This window comes from Perca fluviatilis, chromosome 21 (genome assembly GCF_010015445.1).
Source record: "Perca fluviatilis chromosome 21, GENO_Pfluv_1.0, whole genome shotgun sequence".
Classification (NCBI taxonomy): Eukaryota; Metazoa; Chordata; class Actinopteri; order Perciformes; family Percidae; genus Perca; species Perca fluviatilis.
In genome coordinates this window covers 25,256,813-25,277,728 of record NC_053132.1, presented here as the reverse complement: position 1 = coordinate 25,277,728, position 20,916 = coordinate 25,256,813, and the positions used below count along the sequence as shown (strand labels likewise).

The following is a 20,916-nucleotide window of genomic DNA, read 5'->3' as shown; positions in this document are numbered from 1 at the left end:
TCAATCATCTCAGGAGAGAGAGCAAGTGTTACTATGGCCTTTTTTTACAAGGCTGATGAATGTCCGGAGCGCTCTCATCCGCCATGATTCCAACTTCAAGAAACGCACTGTAAGCTACGCAGTGTGCTCGCGCGGCAGCTTCATGAGACTCTGATGAAGCTGGGAACACACGGTTTCCACACTGTGGTAATCCACCATGATAATAATGATATTTTAAATGAAAACAGTAATTGTTATCAACATTTTTAACGTGGTTTACAGTTTATAGTTTAATTTGTCTTTCATGACTAAAACCTCTACTGTACAAAAAGCGTATTGTCATTTAAAATGTGTAAGTAGCCTCAAAAAAAATTTTAGATCAATTTTTTTATTATTTTTAAACATACAGAACAGACAAACACAATTGAACAAGAACAAAGACCCTCTCCCGTCCCCCACCCTCTGCGGTCTCAAGGAAAACAAAAACAGAAATTACACCTTGCCTAGTCGCCCTCCTCTACTTCTTGTGATCCTGAGGTCATTAGGACTGATACTTGTGCTGATGCACCTTTCCATAGGTCTATAGTAGATGATCTGGCTTTGTTAATCCTTGCCGTAGAGCGCTCAAGCATAACTATGTTCAGAAAATAAGCTAACCACTGTTTTATACAAAGCAACTCGGGGGGGAGCCAGCACTTGAAACACCAAACATTCATTGGTTACAGCTTCTTAAATGTGAGGCTTTTCTGTGTTTTCTATCATTGTAAAGTGATCTTGAGTTTTGGATTGTTCGTCAGACAAAATAACACATTTGAGGATGTCAGTTTTAAATACTGTAAAATCAACATTGTTACAGTGTCAGACCGCTGTGATGTCCTCCAGAGCCACAGAAGAAATTATACAACTGACCCTCATATGTAAAATTGGTGGGCTGGCCTTTTTAAATTACTTAGAACAGTCCAAATAGATATTTGTGATTTTTGTGAAAGGGCATCAACCACATTTCACCAAATGTTTGGAATGTTCCTTTTATCAAAGACTTTGTAGTACTAGAACTAGTATAAAACAGTCGTAGCGGGGTGCTGTTTGTCATCCAGTCTCTGCTGCTGTTAACCTTCTGCATTTTTTGTTTTTATAGGAAATGGAGGAATCTGACGAGGGGAGGGACGCAGATGATGTTGAGGTATTTAAACACCTACACACGGTGTGGGATGGATTGTTATTTCATTTGTTTTGTGACCTAAAGGGATGGGAATGTTAAATGCCAAAAAGCCATGGAGTAGCATGTTCACTAGATGGTGCTATGGGTTTATGTAATGTCAGATGAATGCGCAAATATCAAATGAGGCACTTCATCTAGGTAAGACTAGTGACTTGTACCTAAAGTATATTCTGAGTCACTTGACTGTGAGTCTCAAACCTCTTCTGAAGTAAAGAGCTCAGCCAACAGTGTTGTTTTTTTCCAAGTAAACTGCTTGGACCTGCACACCATACTAGCCCCACCCTCTGTGTGTTGTAAAGCCATGTGAGGTGGACAGCCTGCCAGCTTCCTGCTGCGCTGTTTGGTACAGGTCAGTGAGGTGAGAGTGAGTCACAAACCTAACAAACAGGAACAATACAAGTCAGAGGATGTCTACTCTGTCTGAGGATTTGTTTTACAGCCTTTTACAGTCTTTGATTGCTCATAATCTGATAAATTGTTGTTTTGTGAGATTTTTGTCTCTCTTAGATATGCCATGTCAAGAGGCCCAGATTACAGCGCTGGCAATGCAAGGATTTTGTGATATCGTAACTGTAGTCTCGCTTTGCCTGACCTTCCTCCACAGCGCTGCAAAGGAGGGTCTGGCTAGTACACACAGCATTCCGGGATGCGAGAAAAACGGGCTCTGGTTTATTGGCGTTTCTTTAAACTAATCACAATCGTCATGGGCGGCACTAAGCAGCAGGTAGAGCCTCGGTGCTGCTGCAAAATAGCCTCGGGAAGGAACTTGGTTTGGTGGAACGTGTACATTAAAAAGTAGTTTTAGTCGTGCGAGAGAAAACTCTGATTGGACAGATAGTCTAGCTAGCTGTCTGGATTTACCCTGCAGAGATCTGAGGAGCAGTTAACCATAGTCTTCATAAATCCACCGGAGTTTAGAATGCCAACACAAAGACAGCGGAAGGTTCCAGAGATCCGTCCGAAAAAGAGCGAAATCAGCGAATTTTCCAGCGGCAACGGCGCAGTCCCGGAAGTGGAACATCGTGGATATAGACTATCGTAACTGTAACACTATGTGTCATGATGAGATTTCCCAATAATACATGAGTCGACATGTGGAGCATGTTTCAATATACCCATGAAAGAGAAACATTTTTTAGGGAATTAGTGGAAACAATGTTGTGAACTTTAAAAAATTATATTCAATATTTTAGGGCTGCAATTGATGACTATTTTCATTGTCAATTAATGTACTGATTATTTTCGAGATTAATCCAATAGAATATCTTTGTCATTGTACACAACATTGATATTAAGATTGCAGCTTCCGTATTAATGCTATAAAAACAATAAGAAAAAAAATAAGGTAAGAGTACAATTAGCAATAAAGACAACGAATCATTAAAATGTCCACGGTAATATCTTTAAATTTCTTGTTGTGTCAGTCCAAAATCCAAATATATTTAGTTTAATATGATGTAAAACAGAGAAAAGCATGAAATATCCATATTTCAGAGGCTGAAAACAGTAGTTTCTGCCATTTTTGCATGAAAAATTACTTGAACGATTAATCGATAATCAAAATATTACGCAATTATTTTTCTGTCGATTGGCATATCGTTGCAGCTCTAAAATAATATGTTGTCTAGGTTTTTACATGTGTGATTTATTGTAGCCTGTGTAGCAACAGAAGATGGTGATAATGTTTAGCCTTGTGTTGACTGCTTTGGTACAGAATGTTATCTTATCTATTGACTGTGAATGGCACTTGGTCTTTTGTAGATAAGAAGGTCACTATACAATACCTGGCCCTTATTTAACTGGGGCAATAGAATACTCAGGAGATCTTTGAAACATTGCCATGGTCCTTTGGGAAAGAGCTTTATTGCACATGTATTACAAACCCCAATTCCAATGAAGTTGGGACGTTGTGTAAAATGTAAATAAAAACGGAATGCAATGATTTGCAAATCAAATTGAAAATGAGTGAATATTTGCACACAAAAAAAAAAGTTTCAGTTTGAACATTAAAGGCATACTATGTAACTTTTCCCTCTAGGTTGTCTCATTGGAACTACAGCCGGAAAAGTTACATATCGTCACCTTCCTAAAATAATTGCCTATGTAATTTTTTCAGGTTTTTCAGAAAACACAAAAAATAAAACTGCCTAAGTCACATGCTTGACATAGGCAATTATACTAAAGGTGTAGAATCACATGACCTGTTCAGCTGAGGATTTAGGCAATTTTACCAGAGATGGCCAGCACCATGAGGAGATGATTTAGGCAACAAAATCATTTTTGTTAAGTCATTTTTTCAGGTTTTTCGGAAAACACAAAAAATAAAACTGCCTAAGTCACATGCTTGACATCGGCAATTATACTAAAGGTGTAGAATCACATAACCTGTTCAATTGAGGATTTAGGAAATTTTACCAGAGGTGGCCAGCACCATGAGGAGATGATTTTTGTCCAAAAAAATCATTTTTGTTAAAAAATGACTTAGGCAATTATTTTAGGAAGGTGACGATAGTATGCCTTTTAAATATCTTGTGTTTGTAGTGCATTCAATTGAATATAGGTTGAAATGGATTTGCAAATCATTGTTATCTGTTAAAAGCATGAAAGGGCACAAGGTCCCTCCTGTCTTCATGTAGGACCCACCAGCTAAGACCTGATGGTCTTATAGTTGAGTAATTAGAAAATACACAGCAAGTTAGTGTTAAAACATGTTCAAAGGGGTACTTGGCAAATTTGTATTGGACAAAGGTGGGGGATTCATAAGAGATAGATTAAAAAAAATAAAACTCAAATAAAAAAAGGTTACAATTGAAGCCACAGAGGTTGCCATATCCTGACTGTTAGCCCATAGTGTGAGTCAAGCTAAAACATTTCAGATCCTGTGTTTCCCATGATGCAACTGGACAGCATCTTTTATCAGACCATCCCTGTCTACTAAATGCCCATGTCTTTCAAACCCCACACCTCCAGTTTGTGATGCAGGCTTTGTGTTATGACATCATCAGGGTTCTTTTGTCAGACTGTACTGTAGAAATCTCCCTCCAGAGTCACAGAAGATATTCTACAGCTGTTTTAAACGACTTAACTGAGCGTAATGTGTAAATATATTAGGGGTAATTTTTTGTTTTTTAAATTTTTAACATACTGAACAGAAAAATACAGTTGAACAAGAACAAAAACCCTCTCCCACCCCCCCACCCTCTGCGGCCTCGAGAAAAAAAATCACACCTTACCACTCTCCTCCAATTCTTGTGAGGCCGAGCTCACCAGAACTGATACCGGTGCTGCTGCGCTTTCCGTAAAGAACTCAAGCATGATTATATCTAGAAAATACTCCAACCACTGTTTTATACGAAGCGAGTGGGGGGGGGGGCAGCGTTGAGCTATCATTTTCTTGGTTGCAGTTGAGCCGGCTAGCCAAATTTTGTTCCGTCTCCCAAGCAGGTGTAATTTAGAGTCGTCATTAAGTAACAAAACAATTGGGTCAATAGGAATTTGATATCCTATCACAGAGGCTGTAGTTTGTGATTGTACTACACATTTTATTCAAAAAATAGAAAAGCGCTAAGAAAATGATCTTTTGTAACTTTCTGTGTGCTTGGTAGAGTGTATCAATGTGGCTCTGTTATTTATGTAAGACAGATGGCTAGATGATGCATACAGTATATACAGAGCCTGAAATGAAAAGTAGTCTGGTGGGAACAATAGATTATAACCTTGATTTAAAGTGTTAATGTTATTTTTATAGTATGGTTTAACTTTCAAATCCAGTATAGTATCTTTTGTCAGTGAAAATATACGACTGAAAGCTTCTTGTTGGTGACACGGTTTCTCTCCAGGCGAAGATTCAGATTAAATAGTTTTTATGTCAACAATTAGGCATTCAGAAGATCAGCTAAATGTTATCTTTTTGTTTCCACACATTTGTTCTCACTGCCATCATCCACAAACACATTCAGGTAACGCTGCTCTTAAAACCTTTGTTGTTGATACATTTAACAGAATTATTCCTGGCATTGTTGGCTTTTTGGTAAAGGCTTGGTCTAATACTATGCTGCTAAAATTTAATTCTTTATTCAGAAAAATCTTGGAAGGCACTGAGTCATACCAGCTCCAGTGCTGCAGGTTTTATAGCTTAACGTGACCTCTGACCGTCCTGTGAAGGGTGGCCAAATGGGAAAGGCACTTCAGATGTGGATCAGTGAACTGAAGAGTATTTTGTTGGCTCTGTCTCAAACAGCAGGTGCCTTATATATATTTTTTGGTTTGTATTTCTGCCAGCAGGCTCTGCTGTGCTTCCATGTCTTTCTGTTCACCCTGCCCCTCCCTCATCCTTGTCCTCATAATTTGGCCAACTTCAGGACAATCCTTTGATGTTCCTGTGCAGTTGCTAGGTGACGACATGATGCCTGTGAATAACAGCACTGTTCCTTTGTGCTGAACCTGTGTTATGCCCACAGAGCTGGCACAACAGGCAGCATATTTCAGAGGCTGTACAATACTCCTCCTCCTCCTGCCGAGCTCAGGCTTTCACTGGGAACTGCCAGGATTTACGACTCTGGTTTCTATTCCTTCTTAGGAACTATTCTCCCCCGTCAGCTTATATTCCGTTCAGTCTGTTGCATTAGCATGTGTCATTTCTGGATTTCAGGTACAAATGGAATGAGTGTTTGTTTCCAGCTCCACGTATTTTACAGGAACTGCCAGTTCACCTCACCAAACCGCTTATAATCCACTGTAATTAACTATATAGTCAGGGGGCCAATTCTGAAAAGGGCTTCCGTTAAGACTTTTGCGGACATGTTTTGGTACAAGCTGTCACCCTATTTTTTTAGTTAGAAAAACCAAAAGGTAAGATATTAGGGTGGTTGTCAAGCTGATTCATTTTTTTGTGACTTGTACAAGCAATTTCCAACAATAAATGTTGAATATCTCCACAACCACAAGGACCATATACATAATGGTATCAAATGAAAGCTAACACTCATGGGATGTCTGCTAAAGTGTCAGAATGAACATTTATTGTACAGTGTAAGAGACAACAGAACTAGAACATGAAAAAAACAATCTCTGCCTAAAGAGAACCAGTTTTGAAAGAGAATATCAGCTTGGAAACCTAACATAGTATCCCAAAACCTCTATCAATCAGTACCCCTATCTACGGGAATGAGTCAAGCCAAGTTTAAAGCTTGTAGGGAGAGACAGTGCAATGCTGCACAAGTTATAATACTTTAATGTCAAGGTGGAAATGTAGACCTGTAGATGGTGGTCTATGGTGCCATTTGACTTAATTAATGTACCAGGTTGTAACACAAATTATATTTAATTGACATATCACTATAGTTATTAATTCCATCCTAACATAACTGCTCTCTCACTTCTTTAGGGTTAGGGGTTAGTAAGTAGTTAGTAGTAATAACTATGTAATAGTCGTATGGCAAAGGTATGTTTTTCCCCATCAAAGCAGCGGCACTCAGGTAGGCATCCAACAGAAGGCACCCAGGGACCATGTCCATGTGCTCAGTGTGAGTCCTGGTCAGGGACACCAAAGAAGAATTTACTGTTTTGATAATGAATACCTTCCCAATACAAAACATGCATGCATGCATGCATCCAAGGGCATAATATAAATCTAATCTACAAAACAGGAAATATCATGCTATATAATCTGAAACAATATAGTTGCATATAATGAGGCAAAACAGTGGATGGGTCACTAGTGACTGTTTCCAAACCTTTGTTTGATAGTGGGCCCTCATGAGGTGCAGAGGCAAGGCATCCTGAGTTGGTGGTAAAGTATCCACATTGGCTTTCACTTTCCGAAACCGGGCACAGCGAACATCATGGATTGAAGTACTGGTCGTTTTTGGATCATACAGTTTGCAGACAAACTGTTCTGCTGAGGATAGAATAGCTGGACTTGGTACTTCATCCTCACCAAAGTTGTGGAGAAGATGAAGGCACTGCTGGAACACTTTCCACACCGTCCTTTTTCCTATTCCAGTGAACTGACTGTTAGTGTCACATACAGTGATGGCATGAAATGCCAACAGACCATCCAGAATCTCATTTGACATTTTAATATCGTGCACTTTAATGTAGCGATGTTTCTTGGCAGTTCCTGCTTTCATCCAAATTTCTGGGCTCAGCAGGTGTGCAAACACAAGAAGCAACAACAGTACATCTGTCTCTCTGCACTTAATGATGAGCCTCTCATACCCTTTGGTTGTGGCATCAACAGCATGTATATAATATGTGGTATTATATACATATGAATAATATGTGGGTATCTGCTTCTTCATGTGCAGCCCGTAGGTGGGAAACATCAATCCCAGCTGCCGTTGCCACTTTTTCAGCATCATCAAATACCCCACTTATTACAATTTCAAGACCATACTGAATGACATGGCTTTCAAGTTCAAATATCATGATGGAATCAGTTGGTTTTAATGATTGAACAAATAGTGCTTTTCCCTGAAGCAACTTTTCATGCTTTGTCTTGAAACACTGACCTTTGTAATCTCCAAGCTGGGGACATGGTTTGATAATAGATACCACTGGTGCTGTCAATGTTTCCCTTCACCACAAGGGGTGATGATTACATTCTCCTGTCCAAATGAGACCTAAATATCACATGTATCTCTTTGTTTCTCTCTCTTCATTATTATTATTATTATTATTATTATTATTATTATTATTAATTATTTATTTATTTATTTATTTTTTTTAATTTTTTTACAGATCTCAGAAGTAGAAAAAAGGGACCCCAATGAGCTAGTTGGTGAGTACACATACACAAATACAGAGTACACATACACACCAACTCTTAATGGATAAGGCTGCTGTTTGTTGTCGATAAATCCCATGAAAAGACCAAAATTAACAATGAATTGATCCTAGTATTAAGGTGTGTGTGTGTGTGTGTGTGTGTGTGTGTGTGTGTGTGTGTGTGTGTGTGTGTGTGTGTGTGTGTGTGTGTGTGTGTGTGTGTGTGTGTGTGTGTGTGTGTGTGTGTGTGTGTGTTGTTGTGCTGCGCTGGTACCGAAAGCCTGATAGATCTTATTCCTCTGTGCCATAGATCTCCACAGCAAACACTGTCACTACTGCTAGCTACAGTAGATGCGAAGCTCATCATCTCATAATGAGCAACTGTCAATTTCAGCCATTTTTTAATTGGTTAATCAATGCATCCATTTTTACTGCTTATCTGGGCGCAGGTCGCATTCATTTCATTAATTATAGCATTTAGAATTCTTACTTCTGCTGGAAAGTACTGAAAACTGTGATATAATAATGAATAATTCTAAGCCACATTTAGCCTGGGTAAACGCTGATGAACTTCCAGCAAATTTGAGGTTTGCTCTGCAAGTCAGTCTGGCGAAGAGCCCATTCAAACCCATTGCCAATGTCCCCAAAATCGAGGCACCAATCACAACCGCTGAGGCGTGCTTTACGCAACGACTATAGCGCAGCGACGGCAAGCAGCTTTTTGTTTACATTCAACATGACGGCTACCGAAGCCCGGATCGTTGGTCTGATTGGTTGAAGGACTATCCAATTGCGCCCAGAGGCATTTGAGCGGCGTCCGTTGGTGACGCCCCCTTTGGAAATGAACTGTCAATGAACCTTTCCCAGACCCACTCTATTACAGCTGAGAAGGGTCTGGTGTCAGCCAGGCTAAGCCACATTGTCCCTAATGATTTTTCATCCTACTTAAAAATTTTGACCAGTATGAACATGAAACAGGTATTCATTTTAATTCTATATGGTTTTAAAAGGTCGTACAATTTATCTTGGGGAACCCTGCAGAAATACTGTATCAATCTGCATAAAATAACCCTAATAAATGCACTATTTACTCTTGTTTCAGGCAAGTTTTTTTCTTTTTCTTTTTTTTACTATTTTCTGTTTTAGGAAATTACAGAGCCTTTCGTCATCGATGACAATAAGAACCTTATAGAAAAACACCCGCTTCTTGATGTGTATGCATGTATAATTAAACAAATATAAAGTAGGATACAGCGTAAGAATCAGACTGTTAGGTTTTTATTGTGTCAGTTGGGTGTTGGTGCAGTAAATCTCTGAATCACTAACTAGAACAAGCTGAGGTATAAAAGCCTCTTTGTCCATCGACTGACAGATGTGCCATGACCCAGGGTGCTGGCACTAGCTGGTGAGTAATGGCTGACCTGTACAGGTGTGGAAGTGAGCATCAGAGATCAGACAGGATATGAGTGATACAGGGAGTGGCTTCTCACACACCAGTCTGATAAACGCCAGTAACCATAAGCTTTTGGCACACTGCTGTTTTTACAGGCCCGTAGCGAGATGCACATGACGGCACGGATTATGCAATGCAGCACTACTCCTCATCCATCATTTGACTGAAAAAAAATAACCTCCGAAAACAATATATAATAATGTGTTGCAATGAGGGCGCAGATCTGATGATAATAATAAATAGTATAACTGCTAAATGATGCTCATAAAGAAATAATTTCATTTTGAAAGGAATGTCTAAATGAATCCAAGTGCGACTTGATTTTATGCAGCTGATTTGAACTCACTCAAAGTGAAGCTCTCACGCCTTTTTGCATCCCGGCATGCTGCTGTTGTTTTCTAAAAGTGTACTTAGGGCTCAGCAGTAGCTGAGTAGACTTGGTGGTGTCTGCCCACAGATTTACTCCTTTCATCATCACCACTATCACTCTTCTGGTTTGTTGCAGCCATAAAAAGAAGTTGCATAGGAAAGGGAAATGCACTAGAGCCATTTTTAGTTTTCAAAACAGCCGGCGTTAGTGTACTACAGTGGCAGTGTGACTCATAGCGTGGGCCTGGACACTTGGCATTACTGCAGCGGAGCTCGGCTCCTCTGTCTCGTCTGTCAGTAAATGTCACAGTGGCTCTGGCAAAAGGCCTCCCGTCAGCAGGCTGAAGACGGCCCTTTGTCTGTTCACTCAAGAGCCAGACATTGTCCATCTTTCCAAACAGACCCTCAGGGCACAGATTGTGACTTTCTATCTGTTATTTTCGGGACGACAGATGGTAATTTTGTCGCAGAATATAATCCTTTCTCTGTCCTGTTTATTACACTGTGTCTCCATGTCCTTCCTGACAGTACTGCTGTTATACGAGAATATTCCTCTCACACGGAACTAAATTATAAACGGAGATTATTTATTACACAGGCTGTGATTTATTCACAGTTCCTTTTCTACTGTGGAGGGCTACAGAGTTTATTTTGGTGTTTAAATTAGAGTTTGTCCAACAAGGCTACAAAACTATCAACTAAATCTACCATTATACACCGTAGATTAGCAGGCTTCCACAATGCTAAACCCCTGTTGCAGCTACAATGTGTAATTGTCTGACAGTATGTGTGTGTGTGTGTGTGTGTGTGTGTGTGTGTGTGTGTGTGTGTGTGTGTGTGTGTGTGTGTGTGTGTGTGTGTGTGTGTGTGTGTGTGTGTGTGTGTGTGTGTGTGTGTGTGTGTGTGTGTGTCTGGTTGTCTGTGAGAGAGTTAAATGAAATGCCAAGCTTCCACCTAATGCCTATGACTCATCAGACTTGCCTTGTCAGGTTGTTTTTTTTTTTTTATTGTTGGAGGCTTCAGTATACATGTTCTGTGATTTCAAATATAAGGTGTTCAGATCAGTTACATGCATCGAACCATTTATCATCATGTAACTGTATACCTGTGTACTTTTACTATCAAAGAATGTGTGTGAACCTGCATACATACATTCCGTTACTTATGTGTCTAGCCAACAAAGGCAACGCCCTGCCCCTCGTTTGCCCCGACGAGGGAGGTAAACCATATCGACGATGAAGCGGATGGAGGGGGGTGGGGGTACCGCTCCTCCTCTGTACTTTCCAGGCATAAGGGAGATCAGGGTGGCAAGTCAGTATCCACACGTGTGTATCTGTGGTCCCAGCAGATAAGCAAACCAAGGAAAAACATTAAAGATATTGAAGGGAAGGACTGCTGGAAAAAGTTTGTCAGTATACGACGGGATCCCGTCTGCAGACAAACGCTTCAAAGTTCACCTCTGGCACAGGCCCACGGGCAGGGATGGCTTCACTGTGGACCAGCAATATTTATGTCAACAGACCTATTGTAGCCAGCATAAAGAGACTGCATGCACTAGAGCTACTGAACCTGTTCTTGGACAGAAGTGTTGGACCAAACGGTCAACAAAGCATCAGTCAACTGTAAAAAAAAAAAAAAAAGACACTGTCAGTTGGTAGAGCTGGGTCTCTTTTGAAATGTTGTGATACTTTATCAATACCCTACTTATGTTTGCTACTAAATCCTTTTGTTACAATACAAAATAAGTCACATTTCTCAATTATGTATTAAACGCCAGTAGCCGTACAAGAGGTCTAAATTTGGATTTTGATCAGGACATAGGCAAGATTACAAATTTGTCCAGTCATTTGATGACCGCCTTATAGCTGATTAGCTTTTTACAAAATTATCATATCTGCGTGTATATAAGTAACAAGGAATTTCAGTACAGAAATGCCGAAGATACGTTTTAGCTAATTTAGAAACTGTGTCGCCACTACGTACTTTGTCCACCAGAAACACTGTCAAGTTTTATTTTTAGCTGTGCTATCTCCGCAACGATTGGATTGCAATGAAATTTCGTAGTTATTCATGACCGAATACCTGCAGAACTAATGACATTCCTATCAGTCTCAGCTGTGTTTAGAGCTAACCGATTAGTGCAAAAGTTAGGATGCTAAGATGTTTTAGCTTGGCAACATTACCTTCTAAACATCAGCATTGTCATTGTGAACATGTTGACATGTCCCTGAGTAAATTGTCCTGCTCAGTACATGTTGTGGTCGCAATTCTTTTAACAAATTTAAGGTCTTATTAGAAAATGTTGTTTTGTGTATGTAAAGTAGTACAACAACTTGCATAATATTTCTTATTATGAATAAGCGGCGGCTGTGGCTAAGTGGTAGAAAGGTTGCCTGCCAATTGGAAGGTTGGTGGTTCGATCCCTGGCCCTGCAGTTCCATGCCGAAGTGTCCTTGGGCAAGACACTGAACCCTGAGTTGCAAATGTATTGTAAATGTGTGTGAGTGTTTATCTGATGAGCAGGTGGCACCTTGTACGGCAGCCTCGGCCACAGTGTATGAATGTGTGTGAATGGTTCCTGTACTATGTTAAAGCGCTCTGAGTAGTCGTTAAGACTAGAAAAGCGCTATATAAAAACAGTCCATTTACATTATTGATGTCAGTATTCTGCCTTAAAAATATGTTATTGTTTTAGCAAAACATTACAAACACAAAAATCTCCTGATCACATCACAGATTTTGATTACACTTCACAGTGTAAGAGTACGTGACTGTGAAGTTTTCCTCTTGCATTTCGTAAGATAAAGTGTTCAGCCAGGCCAAGTTAAAAGACAGCACTTCAGATGAAAATGATCTTCTCGTGTCCCGTCAAGTTTCTACTTGTCGACGAGCTGCGTAGAATATCGGCTAGGGACCAACTCCTGCATTTACACGTGTACGCGTACACAGCACACAGCTTGCAGTACTTATTCAGAGCAGGATTGACAGCGCCGAATGACTGTAAGACTTTGTTTGTCTTCACTGGGATGTAGAGTGACACTGAAGAATGCCTGGCCTGCAGTCAGAGAAAGCAGATAGAGAGACAAGGGACGGGTCCAAAAGGGAGGGTAGAGGAGCCTCCCTTCTCCTTTACAAGCCCCAACAACAGCCACTCCCTGCCCGGGACGTGCTCTCCTCATACCACACTGCCCTATAAAACCACTGGCATACACTTAGGAATATGATGAACAACAGGATGCTTAGGAATTCACCAGCGATGTTTGCTTATCACACCGTGAACCTTTGTTTGTGCTCCAGTGCATATTCCATATCCCACCTTTCTTCTTATTTGTCATCTGTTTATTCAAACAGTAAAAGAGATTGGCTTCTCCCGTATCACTGTGTTTGTATAACAATGGTTTCTTAGTTAATCCTTATTCAGCATGTAGAGACATGCAAGACGGGGCAGAGAGGAAAAGCCGCCGAAGTGAAAACATTTAAGTGCTCATGTTTATGTCGCTGTCTTCTTGCCAGCTCTATTCTCCGAGAAGGTGAGGAACATGTCACCTGATGAGATCAGGATCCCCCCCGAGCCCCCGGGATGCTGCTCGATCCATCTACAGGTAGACACACCTCTTATATGATTATTTAGCCACATAACTTTTACTGCAAAGCTTTTCTTGTTGCACGCACATTTGTTTAAACACAATAATACACTGCTGCTATAGTCTAGTGCAAGCAGTTTTTATTCCTCCCCCCCCAAGGCCACAGTTACTTCTGCTAATCAGAGCAGAGGGTGTGTGGATAAAGCTGGGGGTTGTGGGTTTTCTGAGAGCTTTGACAGAATAGTCCTGGTGCCCTGTGTGTTTTAACATGTCTGTAAGCTCGTTTTGTGTGCTGGAGAAACACTTTCCAGCTAGTAAATGTATCCTGCTGAAAGTTGAAGACTTGTCACTGGCCCCTAAAGGAAGATGTTGGTTTCATAAGCAGACACACAGTCTGCACTCTCCCCTTTGGCATATGTAGGTTTAGAATTAGGAATTCAAGATCAAGAGTTGAAGTTTAGATTGTTTAAGAGGATAAAAGCGACCTTATCCAGAGACTAGTCATCTCGGTGTCGATGCAGTGAAAATAACCTGTTCTCCACGCCAAGTGAGTAGTTTCCCTCGTTCCCCCTGGGGTTAGAAAGAAATTCTGGTGGCTACATAAATCCTGAGACTCACCCCTGTAATTAAACCAGCACACAGTGTCATCTTCTATCAATTTTGTATCCCCACACCAGCACTGCTGTGCTGCATTCACATGCATTTGGTGCGTCTGACTGCAAATATGGTTTGTGTTCTGTGAGGAGCTGAGGCAGGTCAGGACACACAGCTGACTTAGTAAGTGTACAGCTCAGCAGTATCCCCGCTGGGCTGACACTCCCGCACCTATTAGATGAACAACTTATGATTCACCTTCACCAGAACAGCCTGGATATCCCTGCCCTCAGGTTATGGAGGAACAGAGACACATGCTTAGAATATGTTTGGTACAGGCAGTTTTCTGGAACGTATCCCCTTTATGAACAGTTTCGAAAATGCATTTTGCGAGGCCAAAACTTGAGGTCAACATCCCACTGACAGCCAGAACCTGTGAGCTCAGGCCTTCAGTGAGCCTTAACTTTGCCCGGCGCAAAACGACAGCATCGGCCTTTACATTTACCTGACACAGACCTCAAGTTACCGTGTGTTTTATGACTCTAGTCTGTCAGAAGCAAATGGGTAAGTAACGTGCCCTCGTAACAGCACAGAAAAACCTCATAGGAAGGAGGTACAGGGGTTACCTCTGTTCACTTTCCTTTTCCTACTAACAGTCAATGTTGGTTTTAGAGATTAAATAATTAGTCGGTTATATGGGCACTCCTATAATGGTGGCGGCAAAGAAGCAGGCAATGAAGAAGAAGACTGCTAGCAACCAAATGTAGATGAAAACAAACTATTGAAAAAAACAAATTGGCTTTGCAAATGCTTTAATAGGAAGGACATGCAAGTTTGTTAGACTTCAAGGATGTACACAATGCATTTTGATAAGCAACACCTAATGTAAACATAACTTTTGTTTGTTTTTAATAACTCCACAAGGTGTTTTTAACCTGTGGTTAACCCCTAACCAAATCTCAGTTCTATACATACTTTTTTAACAATCATATGTAAGGGTTTCCAATGTCAGCTGTCATCCAGCCGATAGGGGTGTCTGATCACTCGGAGTAATATTATCTCCAATGGAACGACTCTTTGTGGCCACTGCCGTTGTATCTTCAGACTTCCAGGCTTTTTTGTTGCGTCTAAATATGAATGTGGATAACATTAGTGATAGTGAGATGCTTGCTACGGTTACATTTCTAGTGATGAATCTGCGAAAAACGCGTTTTTATTTCTCTGATTCACAGCTTTGTTCTAACGCCGCTCGCTCTCTTCAGTCGCTGTCTAGCTAGCTCGACCGTAGTGCTTTCGGGCACACGTTGAGCTTCCGTCTATGTGCCATTTTGACCAGTTAAAGGAACACGCCGACTTATTGGGACTTAAGCTTATTCACTGTATCCCCCAGAGTTAGTTACGTCCATACATCTCATCTCAGAAGGTGAAGCACTGCTACTTGGGCGGAGTGATTAATGTGACACCTGAAAAGCACCGTTGTTACACTCTGATCCTCACCCCGGGGCTTCTCAGGTGCTGCGAGCAAATCACTCTGCCCCCAGTAGCAGAAGTAGCAGTGCTTCGCCTTCTGAGAAATAGTTCCCAGTATGTATACGGTTAGAAGATGGCTGTGTCTCATGTGACCTTGTTATTTGTACACGTTGTGACTATACAAATCACAACTTGTAATTAGGTAAATGTTGACATTATTTTGTCACTTATTGGGAGCAGTAGGCTAAATGGAGACGGTTACCTCCAGGATCTGTGCTAAGCTAGGCTAGTGGTGGGGGCGTCAGACAGAGTTACAACAAGCACAGAGATGAGAAGGGTATGTATGGACTTATCTAACTCTGGAGGATACAGTGAATAAGCTAAAGTCCCAATAAGTCAGCGTGTTCCTTTATCAGTAAATGAAATAAAATGGATTATGGTTAGTTTTATTTCTGTAGTCTGTAGCCGACTTTACACAATGACGTCCCTTGCGTTCTAAAACCAGCCTATGCGACTTGAACAGCTGAGTCGCAGCCACACCATCAGCTGGCTTGAGTCGAGCTGAGATGGGCCGGTTCACACCGCTGAAACTTTTCTCTGCGACGTTGTAAAACGGTTTTGTCTCGTCCCAAATCTTTGGTCTGAACCTGGGCTTAACAGCTTCTCATTTTTAGCAGCATTCCCTTCTTGCTTCTTGTTCCATGTTAGCCCTCATTTATCACCGTGGATACACCTGCCAGCACATTGTGGCTCAGTTAAACCTGGTTGTCAAATATTTCCCAAAGGTGTCAGAAACGCCATATACAACAGCTCCGTTCACACTGACCCTTTCTTCGAGCAGAGCTAATCATATATACAGTAGGTTTTGTCTATCTGTTGACATTGACAGCATTTCCTGCCAAACGTGGAGTGTGGAGGAAGCAGACGTTGATCGTGTTACACTGATCATGATGACCTGCTCACGTCCTTCATTGATTTGTTTGTTTTGTAACAGGAAAAGATCCACAAGCTGTACGAGAGGAAGCTCCATGGAGATTTTGACACAAACAGCCACATCCAGAAAAAGAAAGAGTTTAGAAACCCAAGGTATGCAGGTCATGCGCCCAAACCGAGAAACATTACACACGGAGTGCCATTTACTCATGATACCAGACACACTCTTTGGTCTAAACACTTAACAAGCATATTCTTATTCTCTGCCTACGAAAAGAACAACAAATGTTTCCAATTGTCTTATTAGCTTTTTCCTTCTTTCTTTCTTTCTTTTTTTAGCATTTATGAGAAGCTAATTCAGTTCTGCAGTATAGATGAACTGGGAACTAACTATCCAAAAGATATGTTTGATCCTCATGGCTGGTCAGAGGACTCTTACTATGAAGCTCTAGGTAAGCCAATGTACTTCTTCTTTACAGCTCTGTGTGATTGGAACTCAACAAGACACTCATGTATGCGTCTTATCCTTCCAGCCAAAGCCCAGAAAGTGGAGATGGACAAACTGGAGAAAGCCAAGAAGGAGAGGACCAAGGTGAGTCGAACAACAACAACAAAAAGGGTTGTCAGTTCTCTTCTCTGTCTGCGTCAGGGGCAAGTCTCCACCAGCTGCAGGTAATTTCTACTTCACGATCCTTCATTAGACACACGCAGAAGTCGGCATTGCCAAGTTTAACTCTCATGACTGCAGCTCAGGCCCAGCCCAGTGCGGCTTTACAGCTGAGCTCTGCCCATACGTGTTTTTCACTGTTTTTCCACATCTTCAGTAGAAGTGCAACCGAGTGTGTCTTTCTTTGCCAGCTATTTTTGCTTTAGCAAGTTATGCTGAATAATCATTCAGAGGTGCTAAAGGCTGCTATGATCAGCAGCAGCTGCACCGAAGCTAGAAACTGGACTTGAACAAACGTGCTTTGTTATTCTCTACTGTGAAATGTCAGTGGAATGCAGGCGACAGCAGAGTTGACATAACAGGAGTAAGAGTTTGATGCGAGAATGAAACGAAACCGAAGGAATGAGTCATTTTCTTCTCTCACTCAAATACGGTCACTGTTGATGTGCCCTTGAGTTTGGCACTTGACGCCTTCCGCGATAAGCAGCAGCAGATTGTGGTTGTTGGTTAAAAACAGTTACACGTCAAACAGCACCAGGAATGAAATCGGCGTTTTAATGTTCTGTTTGTTTCACAGATTGAGTTTGTCACAGGGACTAAGAAGGGCACCAACCCCTCCAGCACAGCATCCTCCACCAGCAGCAACACCACCACCACCACAGCCACAGGTAAACACCTCCCGATCAATTCAAATCAGTTTATTTATAGTATCAAATCATAACAAAAGTTATCTCAAGACACTTTACAGATAGAGTAGGTCTAGACCACACTCTATCATTTACAAAGACCCAACAATTCCAATAATTTCCCCAAGTTCAAGCATTTGGCGCAACAGTTGCGAGGAAAAACTTCCTTTTAGGGAGAAACCTTGAGTGGTGAAGAAAAACTTTTCTTTTAGGCAGAAACCTCGGACAGACCCATGGGCATGCAGTTCAGGGCGTAGCAGGGTGTAATAGAGCGAATTAGGGCGTAGCAGGGCGCCGAGCAGGACCACGGCGGCAGCTGCAACCAGGATTTAGGTGCCACCCTGATCCAAGGAAAGCTGTCTTTGGGGAATAAGCTCCCTGGAGATAAGTTACTCCGGATTTCCACTGAATGCAGAACGGCTGCAGACCGGCTCCGCTGCGTGTCTGCTGCGTGCTCCACCGTCCGTCAATACCCACTAGGTCCGGATTTATTGCGGCACGGCTGCGGCCATGACTGACAGCTGTAGTTCTCGCAAATTCAGGTAGAATAGAACCACAAAACCAACAACAGTTTGTTTCCATCCGGAGGAGTAGAGGGGAAACAGCTCTGTGCTGTGTTTTCAAGGTGTAGCGCAGGGAAATATGATCCGCCGTGAGCACGGTGTATTTTATTTTGAAAATGAACCGGATGTTTTATTTTGTTTCTGTGCTCGACTTCCTGTCCCGTACTATCTGCCGTGTGCTGAGTTGCTGCGGAGCTCTCCGGCGTCCGGCAAAAATAGAAGCTCTGCGTATCTGCTCCAGAGGGCTGCGGATCGCCGGAGCTGGGACGCAGTCGGAACGCAGCCGTTCTGCAGTCAGTGGAAATACACACTGACTTTAATGGAAACCTAATGACTCCGCCGCCGTTCCGGAGCCGTTCCGGAGCCGTTACGCAGCCGTTACGCAGCCAGTGGTAATTGGGGGTTAGTAAGCATTCCTGGGACATGAATGCACACAGATGGAAAGAGAGAGGAGAGAGAGAAGCTCAGTTTGTCAAAGGAAGTCCCCTGGCAGTCTAGACTTAGAACAGCATAACTAAGAGCTGTTTCAAGGCAAATCTGAGCCAGCTCAAATAAGGGTTGGTAGATGAATCTGGCGACTATAAAGAGAATCCGAGAAGGGAAGGTGGTGCCGTGTCTTTAGCTATACACCCTCCCCCCCCCCCCAAAAAAAAAAAAAAAAAAAAAAACCCCCCCCCCCAAAACAAAATACACCCCCCAAAACACCCCCCCCCCCCCCCAAAAAAAAAAAAAAAAAAAAAACCCACCCCCCCTTCCCCCCCCCCCCCCCCCCCTGTCTGGGCAATTGTTTTCCTAAGTTGGAACCTACAAAACACTTCCAACACAACACCAGTCTGAAATTATTGTTGTCACATTAATACTAAGGCCACAGCAGCACAAGACAAAATAAACCGAAAGAGATTAAATTGGCGTTGTGTTCCTCCTCCTTGAGGGTAATGCAATATATTTGTCATTTACTTATCATCCCTTATCCACAAAGAAATTAAATGATCATAATCAGTTTCATAAACTACGAAACACTGTGAAGGATGTGAACAAATTAGGAATTACATTACATTACATTTTTATTTCTTATAATCTTATTATCTCTTCTATTAAATAAAGTATGACATTGATGAGAGGTTGTTAGGAGGATCTATGCTAGTGAAAAGCAAGGCAAGTTTCCTATGAGCTCATAATCCTTAGGATTCAAGGATTTATTGTCATTATGCAATACAGGATTGCACAATGAAATGTAGTTGTAGCCCCCAGAAAATGCAAATAAACAGATATATATATATATATATATATATATATATATATAATCAGTGTTGCGGCTTGTAAACACCGCTTCATAGCGCCACGGGGCACCTTTTATCTCAAGTAATATCATGCCTTTCCTTAGCATAGCATCGTGCAGCCCTTCCTGTGCAGTTGGTGATTTAAATCCTGAGCTCACATCAGTGTTTACTCTCCTCAGCAGAGGCCCAGAAGAGGAAAAGCAAGTGGGACTCTGCAATCCCTGTGACCCTGGCCCAGCCCACCCTCATCACTACGAGCGCCACCCTGCCTGCTGTCGTCTCCGTGACAACTACCGCCAGTGGCACCAAGACCACTGTCATCTCTGCAGTGGGCACCATCCTAAAGAAGTCAAAGCAGTGATTTGTTTGGTGTTTGTCTAGAAGAGTGTGTGATGAGAAGCAATGACTGACATGAAGCTGGAAGACCTGTGTTTCCTGTGCTCATTATCTATGTGGAAAGAAGGACAATGAACTGATGGACACTCAGTGTACTTCTTTTGTGTTTTAGAACCAACCTACAAATACCCTTTTGCTACATACGGACTAATCTAAGGTTTCACTGAGTTTTATCTCTGGGATTGTATCGGCACTATTGCATCCTAAAGCCAAATTCAGTTTGTTGAAAATACTCATAGACCCTCTAAAAATCAGAAAGTATGTCTTTCATTCATCTTTTTATATGTTGGCAATAGTTGTTAGTTTAAAACAGCTGAAGAAAACCAGAGCATGACAATGTTTGTGTAAGGAAAGGGGTCCCAAACAGACCTGGTAGAAATATCTGAAAAAGTGTTTCTATCACACAAATGTGTGTTTTCGATCCAATGTTTTTTTTCATTCCCTCTAGCAGTTTTGTGTTATAGCTCGACATGTGCATCTTTTTTTTTTTTTCTCCAGCATTGTTTTTTTCTTTCATCATTGGAATAAGGCTATTAAGTAAGTAAGGTTTTTTTTTTTTTTACATTTGTACATATGTATTGATGATAAGGTAAATAAATGGATCAGATGTTGCCTTTTCTGTTCAATTATTGTCAATTTGTGGAAATTAAAAAAACAGTTTATTACTCTAAAGTCACTTCATACTGAAAGTAAAGCCTTCTGTACATGGAACCAGAAACAGGCATCCAGTTTATATTCAGCCTTTCTTTTTCTAACACACACACACACACACACACACACACACACACACACACACACACACACACACACACACACACACACACACACACACACACACACACACACAGAGTGTTTGTCTCTTATTTCAAGGAATGCATGTGTGCTCCAGGTGGAGTTTTCAGTTATGCTCTACCTCACCTCAGTCTCCACATCTGACTTCCATAAGGGTGCT

General features: G+C 41.5%; 1 protein-coding gene across 4 annotated transcripts; it reads left to right on the top strand.

Annotated features, from left to right (window-relative positions):
• Nucleotides 1-1,095: 1,095 nt before the first annotated feature.
• LOC120551495 (SAP30 binding protein) lies at nucleotides 1,096-20,576 on the top strand. Of its 4 annotated transcripts, none has more exons than XM_039788965.1 (8): nucleotides 1,096-1,162; nucleotides 7,943-7,982; nucleotides 13,305-13,393; nucleotides 16,434-16,525; nucleotides 16,712-16,824; nucleotides 16,906-16,964; nucleotides 17,617-17,707; nucleotides 19,751-20,576. In XM_039788965.1, the coding sequence occupies exons 1-8, from the start codon at nucleotides 1,121-1,123 to the stop codon at nucleotides 19,927-19,929; spliced, it is 705 nt and encodes a 234-aa protein (XP_039644899.1). In that variant the 5' UTR covers nucleotides 1,096-1,120; the 3' UTR covers nucleotides 19,930-20,576. The 4 variants fall into 4 exon arrangements, with proteins under 4 accessions (XP_039644899.1, XP_039644898.1, XP_039644902.1 ...); XM_039788964.1 differs by having other exon boundaries at nucleotides 19,748-20,576; XM_039788968.1 differs by having other exon boundaries at nucleotides 16,906-17,044; nucleotides 19,751-19,933.
• Nucleotides 20,577-20,916: the final 340 nt, after the last annotated feature.

What these genes read in the sequence shown, in the direction of transcription:
- LOC120551495 (XM_039788964.1), top strand. Translation starts at nt 1,121, where the DNA reads ATGGAGGAATCTGACGAGGGGAGGGACGCAGATGATGTTGAG. An exon ending in CTCTTACTATGAAGCTCTAG is followed by an intron (nt 16,825 to 16,905) that starts GTAAGCCAATGT and finishes TTATCCTTCCAG; the next exon opens with CCAAAGCCCAGAAAGTGGAG. An exon ending in CCAAGAAGGAGAGGACCAAG is followed by an intron (nt 16,965 to 17,616) that starts GTGAGTCGAACA and finishes TTTGTTTCACAG; the next exon opens with ATTGAGTTTGTCACAGGGAC.